At 38.8% G+C, this 16,677-nt stretch overlaps 1 protein-coding gene across 4 annotated transcripts in view; it reads left to right on the top strand.

The window, feature by feature from the left end:
* Nucleotides 1-16,677, top strand: part of nbeal1 (neurobeachin-like 1) — a 50,084-nt gene that overhangs the window by 30,852 nt on the left and 2,555 nt on the right. For 2 of the 4 annotated variants that reach the window (XM_026256318.1, XM_026256314.1), the window contains 28 exons: nucleotides 118-206; nucleotides 560-1,102; nucleotides 2,098-2,273; nucleotides 2,445-2,733; nucleotides 3,531-3,842; nucleotides 4,017-4,166; nucleotides 4,625-4,782; nucleotides 4,910-5,034; nucleotides 5,133-5,256; nucleotides 5,916-6,064; nucleotides 6,148-6,281; nucleotides 6,548-6,652; nucleotides 6,739-6,834; nucleotides 6,946-7,070; nucleotides 7,566-7,706; nucleotides 8,483-8,613; nucleotides 9,459-9,568; nucleotides 9,878-9,995; nucleotides 10,350-10,447; nucleotides 10,592-10,708; nucleotides 10,786-10,875; nucleotides 11,086-11,195; nucleotides 11,373-11,545; nucleotides 11,716-11,810; nucleotides 12,908-13,024; nucleotides 13,253-13,414; nucleotides 13,497-13,645; nucleotides 14,882-15,017. In XM_026256318.1, the coding sequence (XP_026112103.1) occupies nucleotides 118-206; nucleotides 560-1,102; nucleotides 2,098-2,273; nucleotides 2,445-2,733; nucleotides 3,531-3,842; nucleotides 4,017-4,166; nucleotides 4,625-4,782; nucleotides 4,910-5,034; nucleotides 5,133-5,256; nucleotides 5,916-6,064; nucleotides 6,148-6,281; nucleotides 6,548-6,652; nucleotides 6,739-6,834; nucleotides 6,946-7,070; nucleotides 7,566-7,706; nucleotides 8,483-8,613; nucleotides 9,459-9,568; nucleotides 9,878-9,995; nucleotides 10,350-10,447; nucleotides 10,592-10,708; nucleotides 10,786-10,875; nucleotides 11,086-11,195; nucleotides 11,373-11,545; nucleotides 11,716-11,810; nucleotides 12,908-13,024; nucleotides 13,253-13,414; nucleotides 13,497-13,645; nucleotides 14,882-15,017 (4,322 nt within the window). Of the gene's footprint in view, nucleotides 1-117; nucleotides 207-559; nucleotides 1,103-2,097; nucleotides 2,274-2,444; nucleotides 2,734-3,530; nucleotides 3,843-4,016; nucleotides 4,167-4,624; nucleotides 4,783-4,909; nucleotides 5,035-5,132; nucleotides 5,257-5,915; nucleotides 6,065-6,147; nucleotides 6,282-6,547; nucleotides 6,653-6,738; nucleotides 6,835-6,945; nucleotides 7,071-7,565; nucleotides 7,707-8,482; nucleotides 8,614-9,458; nucleotides 9,569-9,877; nucleotides 9,996-10,349; nucleotides 10,448-10,591; nucleotides 10,709-10,785; nucleotides 10,876-11,085; nucleotides 11,196-11,372; nucleotides 11,546-11,715; nucleotides 11,811-12,907; nucleotides 13,025-13,252; nucleotides 13,415-13,496; nucleotides 13,646-14,881; nucleotides 15,633-16,677 lie in introns of those variants that run through there. The other 2 variants (XM_026256316.1, XM_026256313.1) reach the window with 1 other exon arrangement.

Genomic DNA, 16,677 nt, shown 5'->3' with positions numbered 1-16,677 from the left:
TTTTTTTTTTTTTTAGGTAACAATTTTTTGGTTTTGTTTTAATTAAGCATATCCCGTATGAGGCCGCACTGAATTTGTGATGTGAAACCCTCCTTGTTTAATCTCTTTGTCCTCTAGATACTGTTAAAAACTATAAAGATCTGATGGATGTGGTTCTGCTGACCCATAAGGCCGGCCCCAGCGTTCGCCTGACTGTATGCAAGAGGGTGAGAGCACTTATCACGTGAATACACCACAGTTATCAGTGCTAAAATCTTGGTAAAACATATATTTTAAGGAATAGCTCAGAAAAGAAGAGTGTCACTCAAAACAAGCAAGTTATTTTTTTTTTCTGTGGAGCACAAAAAAAAAAAGAAAAAAAAGAAAGAAAAAAATATATATATTTTAAATATTTTGCATACATGAGACATAGTTTTCAATTTTGGTTGAACTTTGTCTTTAACTAATATAAATAAATAGTGTTTGCAAAAAAAAAAAAAACCTTAACTGTGCACTAAATGAAATGCTGTCCAGTCATGTTTCTAGTCTACAGTATACATCCCTCTGTTGTTTCCTGCAGGTGTATGCACTGCTGCAGTCTCAGCAGGACGCAGCGCTGCAGATCTCCAGGCAGACGTGTTGGCAGGGCACTCTAATGAGTCTGTTTGTCCGGAGCCCCGGGAGCGACGGAGGTTCTGGTTCAGGCCGAGGTGACGCCAGCAGCCTGGGGAGTTTGGAGCTTAGTCGCAGCAGCGGAGGAAACCGTCTGGAGCCTCCTCTGGAGCGCAGGACTCTGGGAGAAAGGCTTGAGGAGCGAGACAGCGCCTCAGACAGCAGGTCCATAGACAGCCTGGACAACGGAGAGCTGATGTCCCTCTCTGAAACACCAGGGGATGCACCCACACCCAAAACCTGGGGCGGGAAAACTGGGGTCTTGACTTTGGACCTGTCCCAGCTGCATCTGTTTGATCACGGGGACAGCGGCAGTCAGACTCCGGGCAGCATGCAGAGCACACCGTCTCCTCTGGAGAACACAAAGCCCTTCCCAGGAGCTTCCTCTCTGAACGATGACAGCTTCCTGTTTAGTGACAATGTGTCCCTGGGAGAGTCTTTTAACAGTGAGGTGAGACTGATGTGCGTTACTGCTTGGTGTCATACTATTTATTTTGTTATTAGGAAGAAGTACCTGATAAATAGTACTGTTGGTGATCGTATGAAGTGACTCTTAAATATAATTTATAGATGAGCCACATAGAAATGCATTGTAAAATACTTATTATATGAGACCGCACACATTCAATATTAATGTGACTTTTTAAAGCCACTTTTTAATTACTCGCAGGAATAGTTGTGTATTTTGATTTATTGATATGAATTAACTCCATATTTTTTATTTAAAAAAAAAATTGTTAAATATTGTTTATCAAATATTGATGTGTTATATTGTTTACTGTTTATTGTTTTATAAAAGCTTTATTAAAAAACACAGATTTTGTGGTAAAAAACAAAACAAAACATTGTTTTAGCAAACAAAAGCAATAGCAATTATAATTACACTACTCTTTAAAATTAATATGTATATTTGGCAAGAAAGCATTACATTGATCTAAAGTGGCAGTAAGGAAATTTATAATGTTACAAAATATTTGTTTCAAATAAATGCTGTTCTGTTGAACTTTGTATTCATCTAAGAATTCCTGAAATAATAGTATCACTGTTTCCACAAAAATATTAAGCCTTTCAACATTGATAATCATTTCACAGTAGTACTGCTTTTACTGTATTTTGATCGAATCAGTGCAACCCTTGCTGAGCGTATCAGACTTTTATTTAAAAAAGAAACATTAAAAAATATTTCCATCCCGGAACTGTTGAAAGGTAGTGGCATAGAATATACTAGTTTATATTTTACTAATATATTTATAATTGTGTCCCATGCAAGTTGGTATAATAAACTGTTAACACCATGGGTTTTAAATATAATATTTTGTATATTTTATAGTTTATATATTACTAATAGTTTTAAGTTTCCTCAAAAATACTATTATTATCCAGAGCCGATGTCTGTTCATTTGCAGTCAGTGATTGGTTGATGTAAGCCTCTGTCTTGTCGCCCAGCGTGCGGAGGAGGAGTTGTCCCGTCTGCTGTTGGAGATGGTGTTGTGTGTCATGTGGAGAGGGGTGGAGGGGTCAGATGACGCCGCCTGGCTGGAGAGGGGGCAGGTGTTCTCCGCTCTCACCAAACTGGGCACTGCCAACGAGCTGCTGCTGCCCGTCGACCACATCAAACTCAGGTCAGACTACATCCACCCTGTGCTTTCTTTGGAACTGCTGCTCAATGCTTGTGATGCACCCAAATACATTATTCTCAGTCAAGAGCTTAATTTTCCGTTTAATATGTTTGCATTCAGAATCGATTTGAACAGTTTAGTTGTTCACGCATCTTCTCATGTATTTCTCTCCAGCCTGATGGAGAGGATGCTGGAATTGGCCGTAACGGACAACCGAGAGGCGACGACGGCCACGCTGCCGCAGCACACGGAGAACGCGGTGCGTCTTCTGCACGTGGTGCAGGACTTCCTGCAGGCTGAGGGGCTGGTGAATCCCGCTCTGTGGACTGAGAAGGTTCTGGAAGAGATGGTGACTCTGATGGACGGGCTGATGGTGTGGTACGCCTCTGGGACGCAGTGGCTCCAGCTGTCTCAGGTGGGACTACGGCTGCTGTTTGGGTTCATGGCACAGGAAGACCCACAGGTGAGAGGTCATAAAGTCGTCATATGAGACCCTGGACCACAAAACAAGTCATAAGGGTCAACTTCTTTCAAATTGAGATTTATACATCGCCTTTAAATATGTCCAAGTGAAGATCTTAGCAATGCATATTACGTTTTTATATATTAACGGTAGGAAATTTACAAAATATCTTTCCTAAAAAATCATCTTTGCTTAATATCCAATGATTTTTGGCATGAAAGAAAAATCTATAATTTTGAACCATACAATGTATTATTGTTTGCGATTGCTACAAATATACCTGTGCTATTTATAACTGGTTTTGTGGTCCAGGGTCACAAATTATGCTTTAGCAAGGATGCATTACATTTATCCTGCATCCTTGAATCATTTGTTATCAGCAAAGTAATTTACATGGTACAACTGTTTTCTATTTTAAATTAATGCTGCTCTTTGTTCATCAGAGACTCTTGAATCTTGTGGTTTCCACAAAGAAATTAAGTCATAACTGTTTTCGACTTTTATAATAATCAGAAATGTTTCTCGAGCAGCATATTAGAATGATTTCCGAAGGATCACGTGACACTAAAATTCAATTTTGCATTACAGGACTAAATTGCATTTTATAAATATATTCAAATGGAAAGTATTACAGTGTTACTGTTTCACTAGAAAACTGTACTTTATTTTTTAATCAAATAAAGGCGAGCGTTCTTTTCAAAACACTAAGAAAACCTTACCAAGCCCAAACTTTTGAACTAATAATCATAAACGTACTCAGATCTTCAGTTCATTCACAAGGGTCCTCATCCTGGCAGGTGTGTGCCATGGCTACGGCCAAACTGAATGGCATCCTGCAGACGAAGACGGTGGACTCTCAGGACGAGGCCTGTTATCTTCTGGGCCGTGTGGAGGGGATCCTCAGGCGCTCCGTGAGCGAGGAGCGGACAGGGGAGACCTACTCGTTTTTAGTGCCTCTCCTCCGTACCCTCCTGTCTAAAGTCCACAAGCTCCTGTACATGGAGCTGCACCTCCCCTCGCTCCCCGACTCCAACGGGAGCCCGTCCTTCTTCGAGGACTTCCAGCTGTACTGCAGCTCTCCGGAGTGGAGGGTCTATTTGGATAAATATGTAAGACCTGTATTAATACACTAGTTGTGATTTTGAGCTGGGTGATGTCTCATGTATGTTCTATTTTTGATATGTTTAACTATTAATACATTGTAGTAGTTGTTCGGTGTCTGCTCTTCGTTACACCCTGTACAGTAGTTAATAAATCTGAGTTTTGTGAATCTGTTTTATAAGATTATACCCTACATGAAGCAATATGAGCTGGAGACGTTCAGTCAGGGTCATGAGAACATGGCTCTCTACTGGAAGGACTGTTATGAGGCGTTCATGCTCAGACTGCACCGCAGGGAGCGAGAGAGAGGAGAGAGCAAGACACGCTTTCAGGTGCAAAAACATCTGCACTTTTTACACACTTTTTTTGAAAGTAATTGATCTGTTGAACTTTGTATTCATCCAGGAATCCTAAAAGATATGTATGGATTCTCGTTTTTTTTTTTACAAAAATATGAAGCTGCACAACATTTTCAACATTGATAATAATCAGAAATGTTTGTTGAGCAGCAAATCAGCATATTAGAATGATTTCTGAAGATCATGTGACACTGAAGACTGGAGGAATGATGCAAAAAAAATCAGCTTTGATCATAGAAATAAATCATGTTTTGAAATATGTTCAAATAGAAAATAGCCATTTTAAATTGTAAAAATATCTCACAATATTACAGTTCTTACTGTATTTTTATCAAAACTTTTCTAAACTTATTTTCAAAAGATTCCGAATTGCAGTGTTCAAATTTAATGTAGAATTTACAAACAGTTTTCGTTTCCCTCAACCCCCCCAGGAGCAGTTTGTGGAACCGTTCAGTCGCCGAGGGCGTCAGGAGAACCTGAGGTACAACAGCATGCTGAAACAGATCCACACGCAGAACAGCGCCATCCTCAGGCAGTGGAGAGCGGCGCGCAGAGGACTCTTCTGTGAGAGAGGACCCTGGGTGGACAAGTGAGTGTCCTTTCTGTCTGTAAAGGTCACTGAGACCAGGAGTGGATACTGTTTGTATCACATCGACTTTAAGCAGTAAATCACATATAATACAGCGCTAATTAATGTGCTCTGTTTGTGTTTGCAGGCAGCAGAAGGACGTACACTGGAAGCTCTCTAGCGCTGAGAACTACTCTCGTATGAGACTCAAACTGGTGCGGAATTACAACTTTGACCCCCACAGAGAAGCCAGTGCCTTGAGAGACAACCTAGGCAAGATATACACACTTAGAAACGGTTACTTGTAACATTTATAAATCTTGTGGTGGGCATTTTAGGAAGTAAGTGGTTTTGTGTGTGTGTTGCTTCAGGTGTGCAGCACCAGCAGGTAAACGCCGAGTCGCTGTTGTTAGAGGCGGTCAAACAGGTGAAGGTCAGTGATCTGGAGGATGACATCCTGGAGCTCCTAGAGGAGGATCCTGCTTCGGCCAATCAGTGAGTCTCAGTTTGGATGGACGGGAGCAGTAACCAGTCACTGGAGCTGAATACAGAAACACACTTTTACTTAATAACTGGATGTGTAATGGCCTTGAATAATGCTCTTTTATCCTAAAGATTAGATTTTAGTTCAAAGATTTGATAATTGTTTTTTATTTAATAATTTGAGCCTCTAATTTTTCATTGCATATAACATGGGTTAGTTTGTTTCCTGCATTATCAATTTCCATGTTCAGTACTTTTAAAGAGTATTGGGTCAGTAAGATTTAAAAAAAAAAATGTTTTGAATGAAGTCTCTTGCATTTATTTGATCAAAAGTACATTAAAAACCAGTAATATTGTGAAATATTATTGCAATTGAAAGCAACCGTTTTCTATGTGAATATATTTAACATCATTCCTCCAGTCTTCAGTGTGACATGATCTTTCAGAAATCATTTAATATTCTGATTTGATGCTCAAGTAACATTTCTGATTATTATCAATATTGAAAAATTGTGCTGCTTAATATTTTTTTTAAGGATATTTCAATGAATAGAATGTTCAGAAGAGCATTTATTTTAAATATTATTTTTGTAAAATTATAAATCTCTTTACTGCCATATGCATCTTTACTGAATAAAAGTATGAATTTCTTTTTTTTTTTTTTTTTAAAGGGCTGATTCAGAAGAGGCGGGTCAGAAGGAGAAGCTGGTGATCTCTGAGGACTGTGAGCTGGTCACGGTGGTGGACGTCTATCCGGGTCGTCTGGAGCTCACCACACAACACATCTACTTCTACGACAGCAGCGCAGAGAAAGAGGAAGGTGAGGAGAAGCTGGTGCAGTGAAATTCAGCAGTGTGAAGTCATACATATGAGGACAGAGATGATGCTGATCTTTCTTTTCAGGTGTAGGTCAGGACTTCAAATGGCCTCTGTCTCAGATCAGAGAGATTCACCTGCGCAGGTACAACCTCCGGCGCTCGGCTCTGGAGATCTTCCTCATCGACCAGACCAACTACTTCCTGAACTTCAAGAAGGAGGTCGGGAATCTTACAGCATCTTTCTCCTCTTCTTTTTCTCTTTCCCTATATGAACGTAATGCTTCATGCTTTGGCAACTAGCTGAAATAAAATACATTTATTTATTGTTTTAGATATATTTTTAGTAGCAAAAATAGTTTTGTGCTTTGTCAATTACTGTATGATAACCCTGGATTTCACACAGATATTTCTGCGGTTGTTATTTTTGAACTCCCTCCTCCTTTTGTTCTGTCTCTTATGATTGGTTGTTTCTGTTTGATTGACAGGTGCGTAATAAAGTGTACAGCCGGATGCTGCTGCTGCTGCGCTCTCTCTCTCTTCATGTCACTCACTCGCCGCAGGAGCTGCTGGAAGCCTCTGGACTCACACAGGTCACTGCACACACACGAAGCATCTCGGTTTCATCCAGTACATCACTGAAGGTTCAGAGCTGACTCTTCTTTCCCTCTCTCATCAGAAATGGGTGAACAGGGAGATCTCAAACTTTGACTACCTGATGCAGTTGAACACCATAGCAGGACGGACGTATAATGATCTGTCTCAGTATCCTGTGGTGAGTGCCCCTTCCACAGCTGCTCTGAGCTCTGTTTGAATGTGGAGCACATCAGCGCTCATTCACTTCCTGAATGATCATACTCTATGTGACCCTATCTGCTGATTCTAGTTCCCCTGGATCCTCTCGGATTATACGTCTGAGGAGCTGGATCTGTCCGATCCGCGGGTGTTCAGAGATCTCTCCAAACCTGTGGCCGTGCTGAACGAGAGGAACGCCAAAGCCGTCAGAGAGAAGTGCGTTCCTGTCTTGGTCTGGTTCTCTCAGTCATTTTAGTTTAGAAAAAAGTTTTAGTTAACTATAACAACACCTAGGCAACATTTTTAGTCATCTGAAGGATTTACCAAATAGTAGGCTGTGAGATTTCAGTTTTATAAAATACCTTGTATAGGCTAAATATGGTAGCATTCACCCGTCACACATAACACCATCCCAGAATGCATTGTGATGAACATGAAGAGTTTTGTACATGATAAGCAAACTTTGTGTGTTTCATTAACCTCTGATTAAAATACATACACAAACATATATATATATTGCCCATTTTTAATGATTGTAGTTTTAAACCTGGAACACTGGTCTTGTGTGGTGTTCTCTGTCACTTATGAGGTTCCACTTTGAGGTGTTCCCTTAGAAAGTAGCTTCCTGTTTAACAGTGAAGCAGTTCACTATAGAATTGAATTCATGTCAGCAGTGAATGCAGCTGATTGTAAGTGATGTTTATTCTGCAGATATGAGAGTTTTGAAGACCCCACGGGCACCATAGACCGTTTCCACTACGGCACGCACTACTCGAACGCCGCTGGAGTCATGCATTACCTCATTCGAGTCGAACCCTTCACATCCCTGCACATCCAGCTGCAGAGCGGCAGGTAATGCTCGTCTGGGTTTGTCTTTTTGCCTTAAAATTCGGTTTCACTGTCTTTCCTCCCTTTCTTTTGTCCTTTTTTTTATCAACAGACTCAATTGTTCTCGAAAATGATTCACTCAATATTTTTGCATGCTTTGAAAAGAAAAAGTTACTGAAGTGAAATTCATATAATGGCCAGGATTATTACAGTCTGTCCCTTAGAATTAAACAGCCTGCTTTTGCTAACGTACCTTTACAGATTCTTCAAAACAATGGTATATTTTATGATTGGCTTTTGACTGATAGATATTTCAACAAAGGCAATGGAGCTTTTTCACATTTCCGGGTTTCTCAGCAGCGGAAGTCCTCATAGTTGGGTCATTGAGACGTGAATTGGAGTACCAGTACCACAAATATATTTGTTGCATTCCCATTTGTTCAAAATAGCAAAAGAAAGACTCCACAACAGTATTTTTATGACTTTCAATAAAAGGAAAAAAATTGAGAGAGACTGATATGGCAGTCAAATTTACCGTCCCTTCCATAGATAAGAAAACACCCACGCATTTGTGCAAACTATTTTTTTTATGCAAATGTAATATAATACAAAGAACATACATAAAAAAAAATAGAAAAAAAAATCTTTTGAGGATTTATGATGCTGATGACTGTTAAACGTGTCAACACAGTCTTGTGAAAAGGTTCCATCGTATCTGAATATACTTAGGGTTGCCATGTCCTCATAAAGCCTGTTTTATTATACGGTATGAATAAAGTTGATCTGTCTGTGTGTGGCAGGTTTGACTGTGCCGACCGTCAGTTTCACTCTATTCCTGCTACCTGGCAAACCCTCATGGACAATCCCAACGACGTCAAAGAGCTCATCCCAGAATTCTTCTACTTCCCAGAGTTCTTGGAGAACCAGGACGGTGAGTAAATCAAAGATTAGTTGAGCTAGTATTGCAAGTTTTAAAAACTGGGTTCAACTTTTGTGTTGTGGAAACATCTATTGTAGCTTTTCAGAGACTAAAAAATATAAAATATGTGAGAAATTGAATCATTTCAATCAATTTCTATTGTGTTAGGGGTCAATTTTACCCACATATTTTATGTTTAAAATGATGCTTTTTTTCCCCTCTCTCTCTCTTTGGTCTAGACTACTTGTAATGACTATTTGCGCACAAAAGTGCAAATAACCACATGCATGTTTAAATATTATCTAACATTATTTGTGCTTAGAGTAAGTAGTATTTATTGCTATTTGTCAATTGCTCTGCTTTTTGTAATCTGGTTCTCAAACCCATACATAATTTAGGGTTCACATAATCCATAAACATTCTGTGAGTTTTTTAGCAAATTAAATCTGAATTGTCCTTTGGTAAATCTGAACACAAGTTGTCTTTGGAGTAAACTCAAAAGTTTTTCATATTTCTCATGTATTTCATATTTTAGTCTTTACCAAGCTAAACATTTTCCTCACCTGATTCTTTGCTGTTTTTCAAAGTGTTGATTTCTGGCAGATTGCATAGAAACCAATGGGGGGAGTCAGTATGTCCCACACAAAAGTTGTCGACCTTAAATGGGCAATATTCACCAAATATAAAGTAGAAATAAATAGCTTAGCCACTGTTTCAAAGTCAGATTTCATTCAATGCACAAAAAAAAAATGACACTTTGAGTTTAAAAACTTAATTATAACCAACAAAGTGTAACATTCCCTTCCACTCAGACTCCTTTGTATTGCATCATCTCGTTCTCTCTCTCACTGTTGTAGGATTTGACCTGGGACGCTTACAGATCTCTAAAGAGAGGGTAAATGATGTCATCCTGCCTAAATGGGCCAAATCCCCCGAGGATTTCATCTACAAGCACCGCAAAGCCCTGGTGAGCCCATTTCTGATGACCTCATCACTGAGCTCAATACAGAGCCTCCAGGGAGGGATGTGTAATTGAATACGGCCCGCTCTCAGTATCTGTTTCTGTTCTTCTTCTCAATTCCTTTGCCACTTCTGTCCTATTAAAGCCTGAAGCAGTGAGAAATGGCTCTGTGAAAGGTTACAAAACTAGAACATCACTTCGATAGATTCCTCTCATAATGACTGATGGCCTCAGGTCTATCCGAAGAGAAATAAAGGTTTGGAAGCGTACCGTGTGACCGTTTTATTGATGAAGATGATATTTGTCTGTGCTCAGGAATCCGAGTATGTGTCGGCCCACCTGCATGAATGGATCGATCTGATCTTCGGCTATAAACAGAGGGGCCCGGCTGCAGTGGAGGCCCTCAATGTCTTCTACTACTGCACATATGAAGGTAGTCGTGATGTGGCTACCATATTTCAGACATTAATTCATAATTAAACTGTGTTTTCATTGTAAAGTGATTAATGAAAATATAAAAAATAAAGCGTAACATTTGTATAAATAAAATAATAATGCTACAATGAATTGTTTTAAGCGGTGAATGCATTCGTACATATGCATTCATGCAGTTTCTCAATTCATGCAATTTCTCTCTTTGTTCTCCCATAATGAAAATGTCATCTCAAATCAGTATTTTGTCACCCTGTTGGAGTTTATTTAGACTCCACATTATAACTTGTGTCCATCTAGTTTTTGATGTAGACATTCAAATACAGCAAAATCAAACTGTCTGTGGTTGTTTTAGGGGCTGTTGATCTGGATGCCATCACAGATGAGAAAGAGAGGAAGGCTCTAGAAGGCATGATCAGTAATTTTGGACAGACGCCGTGCCAGTTACTGAAGGTACGGCACTCTAATGCTTCCCCACACAAACAGACAGTGTTAGAAGAAGCTTCAATGGAGATCAAGTATTTGTTGTTTGATAAGATGGTGTGTGTGTGTGTGTGTGTGTGTGTGTGTGTGTGTGTGTGTGTTAATGTGTTTTAGGAGCCCCATCCTGTGCGTCTCTCTCTGGAGGAGCTGGAGAAGAGGAGAACCCGTATGGACTCCGGTCCTCTCAACATATTCGAGCACCTCACTGAGCTCAAATCCTTCTTCATTGAGGTGACTGAATTAGCAGTGCTTCGTGTGTTCGTCCAGATGTTGTTCTGTGGACTGATGGAGTTTCGTCTGTGTTTTAGGGCATCAGTGATAATGTGCCGCTGGTTAAAGCTGTTGTCCCTAAGAACCAATCCCATTCTTTCATCTCACAGGGGAGTCCAGATACTCTGGTAAGTCTGGGCTTGATTAGCTATATATATATATATATATATATATATATATATACCAGATAAATAAAATAATTTTGACTCAAATAATGTTATGATCACCCTAACAGAGTTTATTTTTTTATGACTTAATAATTAATGCATTACAAATACACATGCCATTCCAGATTGTCTTTAATGCCCTTATAAATAATGTGTTTTTGGGTTATCAAGGTAACGCTGAGCCAGAACTGCTTGATGGGAACTCACGGCTGGCTGCCCTATGACAAAAACATATCCAACTACTTCACCTTCATCAAAGACCCCACCGTGGCTGGTGTAAAGTGAGTCTCTCTGACGGTTAACGTCCTCACGTCCCGTTTGTTCTGTAGCTGCCCTGAACTTTCTTGAAAATAACCAACACATCAGCAAGCTCTCTCTCTCTCTCTCTTTCTCTCATTCTTTCTCTCTCTCTCTCTCTCTCTCTCTGTTTCTCTCTCTCTCTCTCTCTCTCTCTCTAGGACTCAGAGGTTTCTAGCTGGGCCGTTCTCTCCAGGGGTAGAAGTCACTGCTCAGCTGTTTGTTGTGTCTCATGACGGGAAGTTGCTCTTCAGTGGAGGCCACTGGGACAACAGTCTGAGAGTGACGTCTCTCGTCAAGGGCAGAACAGTGGGGCAGCACATCCGACATATGGGTAATGGAAACTTGACTTTCCTCTGCTGTTTTTCCCCTTCATTCTTTCTCTTGAATAGGCACATCCAGCTTGTACTGGACGTTCTAAGTTTAACCTTGAATTGTAGGAAAGAGATCTGCTAACTCTGTAAATGTGTGTCTGTGTGTGTCTATATTTTTCCGTCCCGGCAGACATGGTAACGTGCCTGGCCACAGATCACTTTGGGATCCACCTGATCTCTGGCTCTAGAGACACCACCTGTATGGTGTGGCAGGTGCTTCAGCAGGTATGTTCTGATCTCTTGGAAAAGCCACATGATCAGTCGTCTTCAGATGACTTCCTATAGAAGCTTCTTTCCTAAATATGAAGTATTTTAATGTCTAAATCATGTGTTTATTGGGTATATAATGATACACTACTGTTCAAATGTGATGTTAAAGATACTATTAAAAATGTTTTTGTGTCTTTTGCAATGATATTGTTAAAACAACAGTTTTTTTTTATTTTGATCAATACTGAATTTTCAGCATCATTTCTCTAGTCATCAGGGTCACATGATCTTCAGAAATCATTCTGATATGCTGATTTGCTGATTATAATCAATGTTTAAAATAGTTCTGCTGCTTTATATTTTTGTAGACTCTATAGTTTTTCAGGATTCTTTGAATAAAATTTTTTCATTTATATGAAATGTTTTTGACCAATGTAATCCATTTAATGAAAAAAAAAAACCTTACTGACTCCAAAGTTTCTGTATGTATCTTCAATGACTCATTCGTTTGAATAAAGAATAAAATAAAATATTTAAAGATAGAGATTGCATTACTTTGTTCTTTTTTGTTAAAATAGCATAATTAATTTAACATATGGATGAATTTTAAATAATAGTTTGATTGGATGTTTCTTATAATAAGCTGGGAATTTTACAAGAAATATTTCAGAAGTTTCTTCCTTAATTTAACATTCTTGGGAATTTAGTTTTAATTGGTAATAATTTTTTTTATACCTACCTCATCACTTTTTAAAGGTGCAATAGGTGATTTGTCTTCAGAAACATTTTTGTTATTGCTGTTTAAAAGTCTTTTCACATCCTGATAGCGTCAAGTTAACATAGTTACTAACTGTGCTATAAAGTTTCTCACGGGTTAATGACACATGATGTATCGTAGTAATGTTGTCTCTTATCTGTTCGCATTCGTGTGTTCAGGGGGCATGGGAGGGTGGGACATTACCTCTCAGTGCTATCAGGCTAAAGTTCGCATTTTCCAAGTTCTCCTACTGCACCTTTAAATAATGAATAAAGTTTTTATTCTCTACTCGTATAAAGAAGAGGTTTTTATTTCTAACACAGTGTTGGAGTTTAAACTTGGTCTGTTTTTGTAGGGAGGAGCTCCAGTCGGTCTGTCCCATAAGCCAGTGCAGGTGTTGTACGGACACACAGATGAAGTTGTGAGTGTGTCTATCAGTACAGAGCTGGACATGGCAGTTTCTGGATCACGGGTGAGACTCACCTCTCCCAAAATCATGCAAAAACCCTGTCTATTACTCACACTTGTTCGGTTATCAGCAGCTTGACACTGGCATTGTGCCTTAGTTCAAATACAGAAAGGTTAGCCAGTCACATTGCAGCTGATTTACATAGCACATTTTTAAGGATGGTTGAACTGGGGGATTTCAGGGAGTAAAAGATGATGCAGAAATCTAAATGACAGTTTGTGTGTGTCACAGGATGGGACGGTGATCATTCACACTGTTCGGCAGGGTCAGTACATGCGCTCTCTGCGGCCGCCGTGTGAGAGCTCTCTGCCCGTGTCCATCATGCACCTGGCTGTGTCCTGGGAGGGACATCTAGTGGTGCACACCTGTGTCGAGGGCAAAGCCACACTGAAGGTATCAAACACAGTTCAGTTCCCTTTCTCCTTCTCCACACACATTTCTGTGCCTGTTTAAAGTGTTTTGTGTGTGTGTTCAGGATAAGAACACCTTGCACCTGTACTCTGTGAACGGGAAGCACCTGTGCAGCGCTCCTCTGAAGGAGCAGGTGACAGATATGTGTGTTTCGGGAGAGCATGTGGTCATTGGCAGCGAGCAGGGGTTCCTGTCTGTCAGAGACCTGTACAGGTAAACCTGGAAACCTGCTATTTTCATATTTTAACACGCATTGAAACAATAGTTTCAGCAGTTTAAGTATCAGTATTACAATGTGTGAATGAGTGAAAGAGTACGCATGCACTGAGGCAATAGAGTCATATCTAGATATTGCAGCAGTACCAACTTTCCCCAGCTGCTTTAGTTCCGGAAGTGTTTTCTTTTTCTTATTTCATGAATTACTCCTGTTGGGATTTTAAAATGAGTCTTCATTTAAACAAACCAGCTCTGAGGGGAATGAGTTGATCTAATTTAAAAACGACTGATTAAATATCGAAACAATCTGACTTATTTATAAATATTATTTATAAATAGTTGCTTAAGTATGATTAGAGCATGATTTACAGTGCTTCATATGCGCTAAAGAGTTTTCTTTCGATTTGTAACATTAAAAAAAACATTGTTTACATTGTTTTACTGTATATATATATATATATATATATATATATATATATATATATATATATATATATATATATATATACAGTAAAAAAACTTATAAAAATTTTGTAAACAATGTTTTTTTTAATGTTTTTAATTTCTTCTGCTCATCAAAGCTGCATTTATTTGATCAATATGCAGTAGAAACAATTATATTGTGAAATATTACAATTTAAAATAATTTTTGATTTATTAGAATATATTTTAAAATGTAATTTATTCCACTGATACAAAGCAGAATTTTCAGCATAATTCTCCAGTCTTCAGTGTCACATGATCCTTCAGAAATCATATTTATTGCTTGTTGTTTTTTGCTTGTTGTGTTTCTGAATGGTGAAGATTTCCTTTCATAATTGGAATCTCACCAGGAATTCCATGGTTATTTAAACAATAAGTTGAAATAATGCAGGCTGATGGCCTTAACAAAAGCACGTACCATTGATTAACAACCTCACAGTTTCCAGAAAGCCTGTCTTTAATAGTTTAAGTTAGCGTTTCAAAATAATCATCAATACTTTTACCTCCAGTACCTGCCTATTGCACTTTATTAAAGAATAGTTCAACTCTATTGTATCTAAAACCTTTGTGAGTTTCTTTCGTCTGCTGATCACAAACAAAGATATTTTGAAGAATGTCTGTAATGGAAAAAATTAAATACTGTGGAAGTTATTGGGGAGCTGAAACTGTATGGTCATTCTTCAGAATATTTTCTTGGGTGGTATTCCTGGAGCTTGTTTCTAACACCCTCTCTCTCGGTTATCATGGCAGCCTGGCTCTGTGTGTGACCCCGATGGCGATGCGGTTGCCCATCCGCTGTGTGTCTGTGACCAAGGAGCAGTCTCACGTTCTGGTGGGCCTCGATGACGGCAAGCTGATCGTGGTGGGCGTCGGGAAACCCGCCGAGGTAAAAAACTCCTTCAGGAACTACATCACCCAGAGGATGGAGGGCTCTCCTCTCATGAACACGCTGCGTGTGCGATCGCCCGCACGCCTTCTGCATCTCAGAGACCAGAACACGTTCAGCCCCGACATCATCTGAGAGAAATACATACAAGTCATGTTCAGATGCGTAAAGTTCACACCTTTACCTAGCTATCTAAGAAATCCAAAACCATATCTCTTCCCCTAAAAAAAACAGAATTTCAGATTCAGCTAACTTCTGAGGACGCTTTTCATCAATTTTGTCCCCAAGCTATCAATCACTCAATAATGTAAACATAATAAACCGTACACTCATGAACATAGTAATGACATAACAATGCATTAAAACTGCGTGGCCAAGGATTTTTATCTTAAACATCTGTTGAGTAATCAGTGGTGATTGTGTGAAGTGTAAATGTTTTTAAATAAGTTTGCTGTTGGTTTTCTCTCAGCAGTTGGAGTTGTAAGCTAACCAAACCAAACCCTCGTGATACTACTAACACTGCTAGTTATGAGACGATACAACGATAGTATAATAATGATAGTGATAACAGAATAAAATAAACTCATAGTGTCACACTCATTCTAGAATAATTGAAAAAGTTTGTTTTTTGATGATTTTGTTTTAAACAAAAAAAAAAGTTTTCGATGTGACTGAATGCACAGGTATTCATGCCAAACACTGAAGCTATTTTGAGATATTCCAAACAGCGCAAAGCGTTCTCAAGGATCTTTCTTAACTATCACTAGCTTGTTTAGCAACATTTGGGTTTCTACATTTAGATGAACCAATATAGAAAATACAGTCTGAAAAACTCTCCATCTAGCTACGCAAACTCAATTTTACACATCAGTGTTTTCCAAAATGTGAAGTAACTGATGGTATTGATATTATGTCAGTAGTAGTATATTGCAATACATTTACTCATTCATTTTTTCGTTCGTACGGGGTGCTATAATGTAGCTAATTCCTTAAATTATTGCACATTGTTTGATGTGAACTCTATCGCCCCCTTGAGTTTGAGATTAGTTAAGGTGAACATAGTCTCTGCCTCAGACGGAGGAATGGAAAACACTGACTCGGTTTGCCGATTTCAATCTGCCGCACATTTTTACAACAGGGCCACAAGCTTACAATGCATTTTTGCAAGCATCTGTGTTTTAAATGCTTGTGTAGAGTATGTTTCTGCCATAAAATACCAGTTCTAACTTAAAGGGGGTTTTTATACTCACAGTCATCACATACAGTGCAATTACACAGCGCTGCATCTTGATTTGCAAAAAAAGCATAATATTATGTGATTGGATTGTGCTGAGTTCAAAAATATCAATAACAACTTTCCATCATGTAGACTTTTTCCACAAAATAAGAGTGATAATTTTTCAAATTAAGCATTTATCAGCTTTAATGCATTACAAAAATAACGCTCAAAGTTTCTTAAGGTTTTGGATTTAATGGCAAAACAAGCATTAAAACATTTGACATACTCCATTTGACATTATACTCCATTTAATGTCAAAGAACTTTACAAAATAAGCCTTCTTCACAAAATGTGTGCTTTTCTAACCCTTTTTGGATGTAGTATAACACCCACAGGTTACAATTACCATGGAATCAGGATCAGGCATAAAATAATGTCTTC

This window comes from Carassius auratus, chromosome 6 (assembly GCF_003368295.1).
Source record: "Carassius auratus strain Wakin chromosome 6, ASM336829v1, whole genome shotgun sequence".
NCBI lineage: Eukaryota > Metazoa > Chordata > Actinopteri > Cypriniformes > Cyprinidae > Carassius > Carassius auratus.
This window is presented reverse-complemented; position numbering and strand designations above follow the sequence as displayed.